At 34.9% G+C, this 14983-nt stretch overlaps 1 protein-coding gene across 4 annotated transcripts in view; it reads right to left on the minus strand.

Moving 5' to 3' along the window:
* LOC106868732 (uncharacterized) overlaps positions 1 to 14983 on the minus strand; it is a 118784-nt gene that overhangs the window by 30908 nt on the left and 72893 nt on the right. For all 4 annotated transcript variants that reach the window (XM_014914129.2, XM_014914130.2, XM_052967058.1 and 1 more), the window contains exons 2-3: positions 7498 to 7604; positions 4926 to 5126 (exon numbers count right to left, since the gene is read on the minus strand). In XM_014914129.2, coding sequence (XP_014769615.1) covers positions 4926 to 5126; positions 7498 to 7600 — 304 coding nt within the window. In that variant the 5' untranslated portion in view covers positions 7601 to 7604. The remainder of the gene's footprint in view (positions 1 to 4925; positions 5127 to 7497; positions 7605 to 14983) is intronic.

Raw genomic sequence — 14983 nt, forward strand, 5'->3', positions numbered from 1 at the left:
AGATTAGCTGTTAAGTGATGAGCTGGCGGAGCCATTAGCATACCAGACAGAATGCTTAGTGGCATTTCATCTGTCTTCACATTCTAAGTTCAAACTCTACTGAGGTCAGCTTTGCCTTTCATCCTTTAGGGATTGATAAAATAATTACAAGTTAAACACTAGAAGTAATTAACTTACCCCCACTCCCAAAACTGCTAGCCTTGTGGCAATTTTAAAATCACTATCTTCAGATTAGCTATATTCATTGTTTTTCAAACTTTTTCAATAACCACCCACCTTCTTTAACTACCATTTTTCCAATGACTCCTAGTTATAATTCAACAAAATGAAATACACCACAAAGTATTTCTGCCAACAACTACTTGCTGTTAACAATTACTTGCACATAAGTCATGTTCATCAATGGAGTGTCAAAACATTCCAAGTACTAATACTGGTTTCAAATTTTGGCACCAGGCCAGTAATTCTGAGGGAAGGAGTAAGCCAGCTACACCGACCTCAGTACTCAACTGGAACTTATTTTATCAACCATGAAAGGATAAAATTCAAAATAAACCTCATTGAAATTTGAAATCAGAATGTAAAGACAGACAAAATGCCACAAAGCAGTTTGTCTGGCATGCTAACAATTCACCAACTTATTTCGAGTACAGATATTTGTTTCATATTTTAGCAGAAGGATAGCAATTTCATTGGAGGGGTAAAGCCAATTGCATTGACTCCAGTGCTCAACTGATACTTATGTTATCAACTCCGAAAGGAGGAAAGGTGTAGTCAACTCCAGCAGCATTTGAACTCAGAATATAAAGCTGGAAATAATTTCACTAAGCATTTTGTCCAGTGCGGTAACAATCCTGCCAGCTCGCCACCTATTGAGCACTAATATTACCAGATGGCTTAAGATGGTAAACTGGTAGAGAAAATGCTTAGTGGCATTTTTTCCAACTTTACATTCAGAGTTCAAATATTGCTGGGGTCAACTCTGCTTTTCTTCCTTTCAGAGTTGATAAAATAAGTACCAGTTGAACACTGGGGTCAATTTAATCAACTTACCTGCTTCAAAGAAATGGCTGGCCTTGTGATCAAGTTTGAGACCAATATTGCCAGGGGATTTGCATAAAGAATAAAAATTGAAAATATATTTCGAAAACAATACTTTTGTATATCATTTATTATTTACAAGCATAAGTAGCATATATTCTATTTGTATTAATATCCACTTTTCCATGGTGGCATGGGTTGAACAAAATTCATTGAGACAGATTTTCTAACACTGGATGCTCTTCAGTTTTATTTATTTACTTATTCAAATTTCAAAGTTTGTTACTGTTAATATTGGTGACACACAAAAGACATCTGTGCTAGTGGCATGTAAAAGACATTCATGCCACTAACTCATAAAAGGTACCTGTGCCAGTAACGCATAAAAAGGCATCCATGCTGGTGACACATAAAAGGCACCCATGCCAGTGACACTTTAGAAGTACCCATGTATACTCTATGGAGAAGTTAGTGTTAGGAAGGGCATCCAGCTGTAGAAACCAAGCCAAAACAGACTGGAGTGTGGTACAGCTCTCCAGCTTACTAGTTCCAGTCAAACTGTCTAACTCATGCTAGCATGATAAACAGATGCTAGATGATGATGATGATTGTCATTGTTATTGCAATTAAGGCTAACTAAACAATTTAGCTTAATATTAGATTAAAACTTTTTTAAAGTTAATATTTAAATAATAGACAAAGACTAAAAAGCTGTACAGATGCAATTTATCACCCACCCAACTGCCTTTTTTGTCCCCAGTACCCACATAGAAATTTTCATCCTTCCCAGAGTGTGATACTGCCAATTTTGAGAAGCACAGAACTATACCCTCACAATACTATAAAATAGTATTGAGGCTAATGAACAAATCACCATTTACATGCAGCATGTAACTATATGAATCACTAATAGTTTGAAAAACATATTCTTTTTAAATATACTTCTAACACATATTAATGAAATATTGCTTTAATTAATGTAAATAAATTATGAATTCACTGCAAGTTTTATTGATTTCCCAGTTGAGCCTTAATCTCTTGCACTGATCAATTAGTGCATCACAAATGTAAGTCTATGTTTTTACAATGTTACAGTTTCAATAAGTATAAATGAACGATTGTCTCCACAAATTTCTGAACATTGCTCATAAAACATGCCAGAGTTATTAGAGTATTTGTTAAGTTAACGTTATGTCGAGTCTCTTTCATAGGATTCTAAAATCCTACATACCTTTCGTTTTCTTACCTCCATAACACAACTATCTTCAAGACAAGATTGGTGGCATGGTTTCAACATCAATTAACTTTTTGGCAGTATCTTTTTCAATAGAGGTCACTTTTATGCTGGATAAATAAGATGTTCCTTACTTTTCCAGTCTTTATATTTCATTTATCAAGCTACTTCTTACTTATTTGTTATTAGTTTCTAGTTTATTTAGAATTATTCAACTGAATTACATTTTATTTTCATTTCTTGTTTGAATTATATACTTCTGGCAATATATCTCATTTGCTATACCACCTGCAGGGAAATCATTACTTTAAAAACATTACGCTCTCTACTTTTATTCTCATCTATTACAATCTATTGTAACAGTCCTTTTTTCTAACAATATGCTCATTATCCTAGTTACTGCCTTTTTCCTAAAACCCTTTTAAGAAATCAATTCAAAGAAGGAGTCTCTAAATGGTTGCTCAAAATAACAGCCAATTTCCTTCAGATCATACATCCTACAATCTTAAAAAAAAGGTAGGGCATATTCAACAATGTAGTACTGAATATCTAAGATCACAAGTGGAACGTTTTCAATCCTAGATCAATTTGGTTAGGAATAAGCTGGGCTAAACAACGACTTTTGACAAGTTCTATCCTTTAACACATGATATTCATTGTTATTTAATGCAGAGTGGCAGAAAGAATAGAACATCTTACTAAATCAAAGTATTTGTTTCTGCCTTAAGGGATGATAGGAATTTTGTTCAAATCCCTTTCCATTTTCTGAAGTTCAATAAAATAGAAACCTTGTCATGCTGGAACCTTCTATACAGTTCTCAAGCCACTAGAAATAGCAACACAATTTCATCAATTCAAACTCTACAATCTTAAAAACAAAGGACACATTTGCCAATGCTTCATAGATACATACAAAAAGGATAAGTTGTTCAAAGCTGAAAGAACTTTGATCATAGAACTTGTCCATGGAAATGGAACTAGTAGGAAATGCTAAAAATTAAATGCATAAACAATATAACATTTTGAATCACTTGCCTACAATGAAAAGAAAAAGTGATAAAAATAAAATTAAATAATTATGATATAATACAGTTCTATATTTAAGAGATGAGGAATTATATACATTATTTATATTATTTACAATTGACGGATATTTGTCCTCATCTTGTTTGTTGTTAACACAACATTTCGGCTGATATACCCTCCAGCCTTTATCAAGTGTCTTAGGGAAATTTTGAACGTGGGTTCTTATTCCTAAGGTATTTTTTGATGCTGTTATTATTATATAAAAATATATACTAAAAATAAGATAAATATATATAGGGGGAAAAAAAAACCCGCACATATCGAGCAGAGGTCGGCAATGCCTGTGCTGAGTTTTAGGTCCAATGAGGCTTGCACAACACCTCACAGACCCTCTCCACTTTATTGACATTATCCAGAAACAAGCCGGAGCAAGATGTCTGGTGCCAATATGAGTCGCAGGCTCAGGGATGTGGGGGCGCCGTGATCTCTAGCACAAACCAAAGATCCCCAAAATGTCCAATGCCATTCTCTGCATATTTGGTTTTATATCAGAGTGACCTTCTCCTAGAGACATGCTTCAACAAAAGCTGAGGGGCGCCTCACTCCCAGTGGTCTTTCAGCACACTGGACACCATCCCAAAATTTCTGCGTACCCGTGCTATTGCTAGACAGCCATTGAGCCTGCACTAGGTCCATCCGAGCTTTCAACAGGTCTTGTTTTTAATCCTGCCGGGTTTTTAGCAACCCTCCTCACCAGGGTAGCCTGGTAGGGGTGCCAGTTTAGTCGCCAGCAACCCGACCATGCAACAGGTTGTACTGGATTACATGTTACCAGTAGCACTTATGAGAGCCTCATACGTGACCTGACATACATACATACATACATACCAATGTATGATAAGGAATTTAGTGATAAGAACATTTGTGGGTGCCACCTTAGTGTATGACCTACTCGCCATATACATTTTAGCATGCAGTCTACCTCTACTACAAGAATTTTATACTACAGGATGATATAACAAGTTGAATATTATTAAATAACGATTAATTATTAATGACATACAGTTGATCATATAAATCTTAATTAAAGTTTGAATCCTTTAATGTGACACACTTCGTACAGCATTTTGGAATGCTACAAACAAATCTACAGCATCTTTTCTCAGTACTTTCTAGCAACTGTGATCAATGTGTAACTAGAAAAGCTCACTACTGATACTTAGAGGGCTAAAATAGGTAAGCACAGGTAATAAATTCATAACATGAAAGGTCACAAAACCAGCTGAGATTTCAGTAGACACATCAGGTCATTTTACTGAGTTGACTACAGCTACTGTGGTAGATAATATGCGAAAGTAGCAACTGTTTATGTATTTCTGCTATGACAAATGTTATCAAATGTAAAAATAACATTTGTAGTTTCATATTTAATTTTACAACAAACTGCAGAAAGACTGACATAATAGCTATTTGCAAATATAAAGAAAGCATATATGAAAATGCAGATGTAACTGAGTGCAAGAAAAACATATGAAAAAATGATCTACTTCATTTGTCCTTTCTGATGAAAACGAATCGAATGACAATCTTGTAAAGAAAGAAAGACACATATGAATCAGCTTACCTTTGCCTCCAGCTCGTTTTTTCTTGTTTTTGTTCATTTTATTATTCATCATATCATTGCTTTCACAAGGTATTGTGCAAGCTAATGTTTTCTCTTTTTTACCACAATTACTTCCTGTTCTCCGGCCAATTTTTTTACCAGATCCACAGGCACCCTCATTTGCTTTACATTCATCAAAAACCCATTTGGAACAATTTTTTCCTACAAAATAAAAGAAAGTATGCATTTTAAGTTAATTTTTTTTTCTATAACTGGCCATTATGTTTCAGATATGAAAAAATAATTTTAGTTGAAGAAAATATACAATGCTAAATGCCCATACACTAAAATACAATATAACTTCCAAAAGTAATGTAAAGTTAAAACATATTTCTATGCAGTGAAATGGAGACAATGCATATCTGAAGTGGAAAAATAGAAACATGATTTACTTATTTCTCTTGGTGAAGAATCTTATTTGTATATTAGCAACAACTAAACCATTTTCCTTCAGTAAAGTGAAGACTGGAGATATTTAATGTAGTGGAGCAAGAAATTTTAGATAATTAAAATTATTTAAAAACAGGATCACTAGGAAGTGTGTTAGAGTATTGTCAGTACAATGTAAACTGAGGGTATGCTTTGGTCTTGTTAGACCTCATTAGCAAAACACAGTCTAACTGTTATTGCCAGATCTTAGATGACTAGAGATGTATGTAGAATTTTAGAGAATGAGCACTGATTAGCATGATGATTTAAAAGAATGACTGCTGGGTTGGGAATACCAAGGATGCTTAACAATTTACCTTTAGTCTATCTCCACTTCATTTCACAGATAAACATGTGAGAGTACCCAATAATAACAAATGCAAATAAATTATTCACTTGAAATTTTGTTCCAACAGATTATACATATCTAAATTTCTAACTTAAATATAAACTACCTTCACGGTGGTGCTCCAGCATGGCCGCAGCCACTTGGCTGAAACCCATAAATAAAATAAAATAACTAGAAGCATTTATATTAAAATCACACTGTTAACAAAATAACAAATACCGAATGGAACTAGCTAACAGATAATAGAGGTTCTAAAATGCCTCATCACATAAAAATATTATTTCAAATTTTGACAAAAGGCCAATAATTTCAGGGGAGGAGATGGTGAGTTGATTACACTGGCCCAATACTCAACTGGGCCCCAAAAGGATAAACGACGAAGTCAACCTAGGTGGAATTTCAACTCAGAATGTGAAGATAGAGGAAATGCTGCTGAGCTAACAATTCTGCCAGTTCACTGTCTTTGATTGCATAAAAATAAGGTTTAACAGAATTCTTTATATTCTGAAAAGAAACTGTTGTCTTCAACTGAAATCATACAATACTTTATTGTGATTAGCCGACAACAGATTTAACTTCCAACATGAAAATCATCATCATCATATTGATGTCCACTTTTCCATGCTTGCATTAGTTGGATAAAATGTATTGTTGCAGATTTCCTATGGCCAGATGCCTTTCCTGTTGCCAAACCTCACTTATTTCCAGAGAAGGTAATATTTCCAAGGCTAGACATGATCTCATGGAATAGTGGAAGTCAAAGATATTGCTTCTATGACTGTGACAATCATTTAAAGTGATGCCAAAACAGAGAGAAACAAACGTCCATACACCCACACTCCAACACACACATAGATGTGTATTCTAAACACACACATACACACACACACATGTACATACAAAACAGTTTCTATCAGTCAAATCTACTTGCAAGTCTACTGTTGACCTGTGATTATAGTAGAAATCCAAGGTGCCACACATGCATAAACACACTACATAAAGGTAAAGTAAGTTATCTCCTTAAGTCACACCAGTTCATAAGGGCTGGTTTTCTGGTTTCATGGCATATATATTCCCTACCTAGATAGGATGCTGGTCTGTTGCAGGATTACTCATTTTTGCCAGCTGAGTAGACTCGAACAATGTAAAATGAAGTGTTTTGCTCAAGAACACAATATGTTGCCTGGTCCAAGAATCGAAACTACAATCTTATGATCATGAGTCCAACACCCTAACTACAAAGCCATGTGCCTCCACAAACACACTACATTCACAACACACACACACACACACGTTCACAAATTTGAATACCAATTACAGACATCAAGGCAACCTAAAACTCTATACCCATAAGCTAAAGAAAAAGAAATATCAGAAAATACTCTTTTGAAACAGAAGACTTGACTAACTAAATAATTTCTAAATAATTCTAAGTAATCATGACATGTATAACAAATTTTAAATATATTTTTCATAAGTAACATATATGACTAGCTAAATAAGCTCCAAGCAAAGAACTCTAAATCAACTTAACTAGTACAATAAGCTTTAAGCCATTAACCTAAGTTGAATGATTAACATTCTTAGAATATCTTTTTTTATAAATTTCAAAATATCAAGCTTAGATCAAATCTGAAACATTAAAAAGGAAAAAAACACTAAAATTATATGCAACAGCAATTCACAAATGTTTCAATATATAACATGATTAATCAAAATATATTTTGTAGAATATTTTCATGATAATCTGCTTACTTTTTAATGCAGCTGCTGGTTTGTCTACTTGTTGGGCTTTAGCTACATCTGTCATTCCAAAAGAGACAGACAGAATACATGTAATAATCCACAGGAATTTCATGATGCTGAAATATAAAGAAATAGATAAATTAATTAATCAGTTAATTTGAAAAAGAAACATCAACTTCATGAGTTTTGCTCCTCTACACCAGGAGATCTTCAATTAACTATAGATTTAGCATTTTCTTCTGAGCACTACAGGATTAGAGAGAGAGAGAGAGAGAGAGAGAGAGAGAGAAAGAGAGAGAGAGAAACTCTGTATCGACAAGTACACATTAAGTATGAGACTGTCTTGATCTTTGAGAAAAAGCAATGAAATCTTTCTCAAATCTCAGCCTATCATCTTTTAGAAAAGGAAGAACATCAGATAAAATTAGTCTTCCCAGATACATAGCACAAAACAAAAAAGACTGAAGAGTTATTGGCTGAAGTAACTTACATTAGAGTTCTCAATCAGATATGACCTGACGCTAAAGAACAACAACAAGTATGATAGATGAACCAACAAGAGAGTCCTCTAAGCAGTCACTCAATAAGCTACAAATACCTGCCAATTCTCCCTCAAATCACACTCTACTGTCTGAAACAGTGGTTCTCAACCATTTTTTTTACTTATAGACCTCTTTAGACTGTTTTAATTCTTATTTTACTTAGGAGGAGGGGAGTCAGATGAAGATGGAAGGGGAGTTGAGCCCATATGGCACAAAGGAGTGAAGAGAGAAGATTAATTCCTGTTCACAGCGAAGGCAGGAGTCTGGATGGACTCTGTGCAAAGACAATCCAAACACAGACAGGTGTTGTAATGAATGACTGGTAGAGCGGAAATGGTGCAAGACCAGGGTCTCATTGCCGAGTCTAATGTCTCGGGGGTACTCCGCGAACCGATCAGCCAAGCGGCGTCCCGTTTGACCGATGCACAGAGAAGGGCAGAAAGAGCAGGAGGTACAGTAAATGATGTTGCTAGAAGTGCAGGTAAAGGAGTCAGTGATATGATTGGTACGATGATGAATACCTGTGAGGATGGTGGTATTGGAGAGGTAGGGGAAAGTGGGCAAATGTAACGGCGCGGGCGGGAGCACAGGAACGAACCAGGCTGGGAGGTGGGGTTAGGGAAGAAACTGTGGACCAAGAGGTCACGTAGGTTGTGGGCTCATTTGAAGGAGGGAAGGGTAGGTTGGGGAAGATGTACGAAGTGGAAGGGTCGGACTGGAATCACCGGAAGGCTTGGAGCTTGATGCGTTGGAGGGGCAGGGTGGAATAGATATAATTATAAGGGCAACTACTGGGTAGCGCCACATGCTAGTAGAAGATGCCAAATGGCTCTAAAACTACCTAATTTGTGTGTGTGTGTGTGCATAAAATCAAGAAAATCTTTACCAAGTAGCAAGCATATAATAAGACCATATAGTTAACAATACAAAATATATAGTTATATAGATATGATTATAAAAAGAGTACTAATGAGTTGCGTCACATGCTAGAAATAGATGCCAATGGCTCAAAGAATTACATTATTTACCACATTGGCACGGGCTGAAAGCGAGAGAAGTGAACAAAAAAGATTAAATTATGTTGTTCTTAGAGCCATTGGCGTCTATTTCTAGCATGTGGCGCTACTCATTAGTGCCCTTATTATAATTATATTTATATAATTATTTTGTGTGTGTGTGTGTATAGAGAGAGAGAGAGAGAGAGAGAGAGAGAGAGAGAGAGAGAGAGAGAGAGAGAGAGAGAGAGAGAGAGAGGGAGAGAGAGAGAGAGGGAGAGAGAAAGAGAGAGAGAAAGAGAGAGAGGGAGGGAGAGAGAGATTGTGTGTGTATATATATATATTATATATATGTATAAGTATTTATCTATACATCTCCCTCCCTCTCTCTCTCTCTGTATATATATATATATTGAATAGATAGATAGATACATACATACATACACACATACATACATACATGGACACACACATGCACACACACACACACACACATACTCACAGACATGCATCCACATCAATACCTCGATTAACAAAATTAATGTTCCTCTTTTTAAAATTTCTTTGTTATCAGGTAAAGGCAAAAACAGTTTTCATGCAGATTAGGTTTTTTTTTTATTAATTATTGAAATAAATGTAAATTTACATTACAGCATGTCTACAAAGGAAAAAATCGTTTCAACAAATTTATATATATAATTCAATCAAAAGCATGATACACTTTCTTTATTTCATCAAACACACACAGACACCACACATACACATGCATACATTTATATGATAAGTACCACATGCCTTACTATAAACACTACTTGCTCTGATATACAGTACACACATGCACGCATGCACTTACCCGTACACACACACACACATTAATATGCGAAATATTTCACGCACAAAACTCTTTGAACATTATATACGCTCACAGGCAAATACCCACATAAAGTGATACCAGTTTCCTTTTGGACAAACTCAACACAAATAACACAGATGTATACACACACCCATCCATTTGTCAGCTCCTGATTCCCCAACCCTACACACACACATACACATACAAAAAACAAGCGTTTTCCATACATCCGCTGTTCACTTTCATCTCACACATAACAGACATAATAAACCCTTTGAAGACACGTGGTTAAGTGGTTAGGACAATCGGCTCACGAGCGTAAAGTTGTGAGTTCGATTCCCAGCCGCGCGTTGTGTCCTTGAGCAAGACACTATATTTCATGTTGCTTTAGTCCACTCAGCTGAAGAAAAGCATTGCTACCAAGTTATAGAGGAAGAAGAAGTGTGAAAATACGTATTTCCAGAGTTACACCAGAAATTAAACCAGAGTGGTTGGTTGCAACAGTGCTGGCTGCGACCAAGGAGGAGCCGGAATTGGGACCAGTGGCGAAATCAAAAGTGCGCAAATGGTGGGGATTTGGACTCGAAATGTGGCTTTTTGCCACATTCGAGGACATAGAAAGAATTCCCTACCAGATAGAAGTGGAGGATGAGAGAACGTTAAATGTTGTAGTCGAGGGAAGGAAACCAATTGCTACATATGCGGGGAAAGAGATCATATGAAGACCAAATGCCCCCTATATGAGTTCACACAGCCACAGCAAAAGAAAGCACAAGCAAAGGAGGAAAACATTGTAGACCACACACTGAGGAAATGAAAGAGAGACAGAAGTGTGAAACAGAGAAAACAAAGGAGAACGAAAATGGAGCTACTAACCTTAAAAAGCGAAAGAAAAACAAGTCAAAGGAACGGTCAACAGAAAACAAAAACAAAAAAAAGAGATAGAAAAGCCAGAAACTAATAATGTACAAGAAGAGGAGGAGAGAACGGATAAGGATGTTAAATACAAGGGGTTTTTGATAAAGTACGAGAATTGCGAGCAGATGGAGAGAAAAGTCGAGAGGCTGGAGGAAATAATAAGAGTGAAGATGCCGGAGAAATGCATTTTGATACATGAGGAAAACTACTGGGAGTACATAAAAGAACTTGGTGAAAATATAATAACGAAACGGGTATGGTTGGTGGAGACACCACCCCCTAGAACTGATTATTTGCAGTTGATAAGGACGGAAGTAACAATTGTTAATGGGAGAAAGGTAACGAGAGTGTTTGAATTTTTTGAGTTACAAAACCGTTAAAATGTTTACATGACGTTGAACGTAAAAGTGAAAAACTGGATAAATGTAACCACCCGACTTCGGGGATCGAGTGGACATTGTGCCTCATTTTTTTCATTCTTGCATATTATCATTTTATTTTAATTACCCCGAACCAACAAAGCTAGATATAAACCCAGAATTTCAAAGACTGGAGAACGTAGTCTAGAAACACTGGATAGGGGCCCAACTCAGCCACTGAGGTTATTTGATCAACTAAAGATACTAGAAGTTGGTCTTCTATTAGTGCTGTAGTTCAACGGCTAACCGAGAGAAATATAAATGAAAACTTTAGATATTTTTTTTCAAACAATTTTCAGCTGCAAGTGCTACCAGTTGAAAGCTCTGCATACCGGATGATAGCAAGTTTATGGGTCATCAAGAGAGAATGTGCGCCATTTTAAGGCTTTCCTCTTGATGGCATTATTGTGCACAGCCCTACTCACCAAGAGGAAGCTAGATCAACTGGTTAGTAGGTTTCGCTCAATATACAATTAAACTGAGAATTGCCGGTTAAATTTTTTTTTAAAAATAAACTTTGCACCACTATCTTGAATCAATTTTTTTTAATGTGAAATCTCATGATAATTGTTGATGCTGTTTTTTCTTCTTATTCTCTAACAATAAACACTAGCTGATGATTGTAGTTAAGGGTGATTGATATTGAGAATGCCCAGCAGAATCCTAAGTATAACATCCTGCTATATCAAATCAACATAGTATTTGCTCTTCTGAAAGTCAATAAAATAAGTGTCCTACTAGAGTTGAAATAATTACCGAGAGAAAGAAGATGGTAGAGAGAGTTTTAAGAACCCTTGATTCCAGCTGCTCCAACATAATTTCTTCTTCTAACTTCTTCACTTCCAAACTGTACTTTAGAAACTATAGATTTTGGCATCTGGTCAACTCAAGAGTGCCATAAAACTTGTTCAGAATTGCTTGGTAATCTATGCAGATGACAATAAACACACACACACACAAACTCACGCTCACACACAGTCACACATGCACACACACAATTATAAAATCAAGCACGCATAGTATCTGGATTATGTTTCCTTTTTCTTTCTTAATACAAGGAAATTGCTCTCATATGATTTTGAGATAGAATTGATGGCACGAAGATAAATTACAAATTCTCTCTCTTCGTCGTATTTAACCAGCGTTTAAAAAATTTTTTTTTTTATGATCAACTTAGCACCTAACTATTCTGTGGTCGGTAAAAATAAGTAAATATATGATACAAGAATTTAAGGAAGGTTGATGGAGAAAAAAGGTCAATGATAAGAGGAAACCAAAATACTAAAAGGAAACTGTTTCTAAGTAAGATAAAGATTGGTAAGAAATATTTCCCGAGGAAAACAAATTGCAAGGAAATTGCGAATTCAAGTCGAAAACGTATTTTCCAGTAAATCCATTTCTGATAATTTTACCATTATCCCAACTTCTCAAAGCTGGTGCCCATTTCCTCAACAATTTCCTCTCATCAAACATCTCATCCTGATATATTATTCAACACACTAGCTCCCTTTCCCCAACCACATTAAGCAGCTGATTTTTCTTTCTTTTGGCTTGACCATCATCCAATCTGCTTGCTAAGGTCATTCAAATGTAATAAGTTGACAGCTTCTCATTGTTATCTGCCAGCCATTATTATTGGAGTTAAGATAGGGAAGATAAATTTGCTATTAAAATAACACGATAAACAAATGAAGAAGAAATCGGTATCTAATTTTATCTGCTCCTTTACAGAAACTTTACCAATTTCCTATATAGGTCTGTGTACAAACACATGACCCAGTGAGGAAACCTCTAGGGAAATCTCTAGAAATAGCAACCAAGTTTCTCTCAAATCATACTACATATTATTATTATTATTGTTATTATTATTTACATCTTTATTGCCCACAGGGAGCTAAACACAGAGGGGACAAACCAAGACAGATAAACGGATTAAGTCGGTTACATCGACCCCTGTGCGTAACTGGTACTTATTTAATCGACCCCGAAAGGGTGAAAAGCAAAGTTGACCACGATCGTTTCATGAAACTCCATTTAATTGAACAATGCAAACATTACATCAATTTAAAATGCAGAGCAATCCTCAGCTGCACAAAGACACAGAATTTAATTAAATTAGAACAAATGGACACATTAGTAATAGTTATACCTAAAATCTCCAAGAAGTTAAGGAGATAGACAAAGAACATGTCTCTACTTCAGCATAAAAGTTACAAAATTATCAAGAAGACTCTGCCTGTCACTGATTTTATTTTTGTTTTTGGGGGGTCAATTTTAATTTATAGACTAGTTTATAAAATCCTTGTATATTTAAGGCTGAGAGGATAAAGGGCAGTATCTGTTAGGAGTAGGGCTGAGGGAGCAGACAGAAATCATAGTTGGTATAGTCATAAAAATCAAGATTTATTAGAAGCAATATCATGAGGCTTGATAAAGGAAAATTTAAAACAAGATGTTAGCTGACAACTAAGGGGGTCGCCCACTAACAGACCATTGATAATGAAACAGGGGAAGTCTTATCATGTAGTACTGTAGTTAAATATTCTAAACAATGTTGCTATATTGTATACAGTTAAAGTTTAGGGCTATTCAGAGGGTTATTAAGAAGAATATTTTAACAAAAAGGATAGAAATTTATGAATACGTTTGAGTATATACCAAACTTTTACCACAATAGAGGGAGAAAAAGAAATCCAGAAATAGTTTAATATTTATACATATTGTAAACTTAAATACTAACCCATCTGATGGTATCTGTGAATATTGATTAATTGGTATATACTGGTATTAATAAAGGAGTATTGAAGTAAAAGAACATTCTAATTATATATTAATAAAGTTATAATCTAAGCAGTTTTTTTTAATAAGTAGTGAATATACCAGTATAGTTTTACATAAGTTAAGTATGAATTTGTAAAGATACAAAGATTAGCTTAATTTTATAAATAAATAAAGGCTAATTATAAAATAAAGAAATGAAATAAAGTAATCAAGTAGGGCAGAACACCATAGAAAAGGAATAAAATAGCTTAATTACTAATACTATGGTAAAGTATATGTAGCTTATTAACACCAATAAAGAAGATTTATAGAAAAAGTATAATAATTCAAAATATATGTGGGCGACCCCCTTAGTTGTCAGCTAACATCTTGTCTGAAGTTTTCCTTTACCAAACCTCATGATATTGCTTCTAATAAATCTTGATTTTTATGACTATACCAACTATGATTTCTGTCTACTCCCTCAGCCCTACTCCTAACAGATACTGCCCTTTATCCTCTCAGCCTTATATATATACAAGGATTTTATAAACTAGTCTATAAATTAAAACTGACCCCACAAAAACAAATAAAATCAGTGACAGGTAGAGTCTTCTTGATAATTTAGTAATTTCTATGCTGAAGTAGAGACAACATGTTCTTTGTCTATCTCCTTAACTTCTTGGAGATTTTAGGTATAATTATACCAATGTGTCCATCTGTTCTAATCTAATTAAATTTTATTTCCTTGTGCAGCTGAGGATTGCTCTGAATTTTAAATTGGTGTAATGTTTGCATTGTTCAAATAAATGGAGTTTCTTGAAACGATCGTACTGCATTACCTCTGGATATCTTTGTTGCTTATTTTGATTTTAATCACCTTACTTTGAAATTGTATGGATAATACCGTACTAAATTCTGGTGCCTCAACTTAAGTACCATATTCATCTGAATCTATCTATCTATATATATATATATAATTATTCAATATTAACAGTTTTGTATTAG

The sequence above is a fragment of the Octopus bimaculoides genome, chromosome 4, assembly GCF_001194135.2.
Source record: "Octopus bimaculoides isolate UCB-OBI-ISO-001 chromosome 4, ASM119413v2, whole genome shotgun sequence".
In the NCBI taxonomy this organism is placed as follows: Eukaryota; Metazoa; Mollusca; class Cephalopoda; order Octopoda; family Octopodidae; genus Octopus; species Octopus bimaculoides.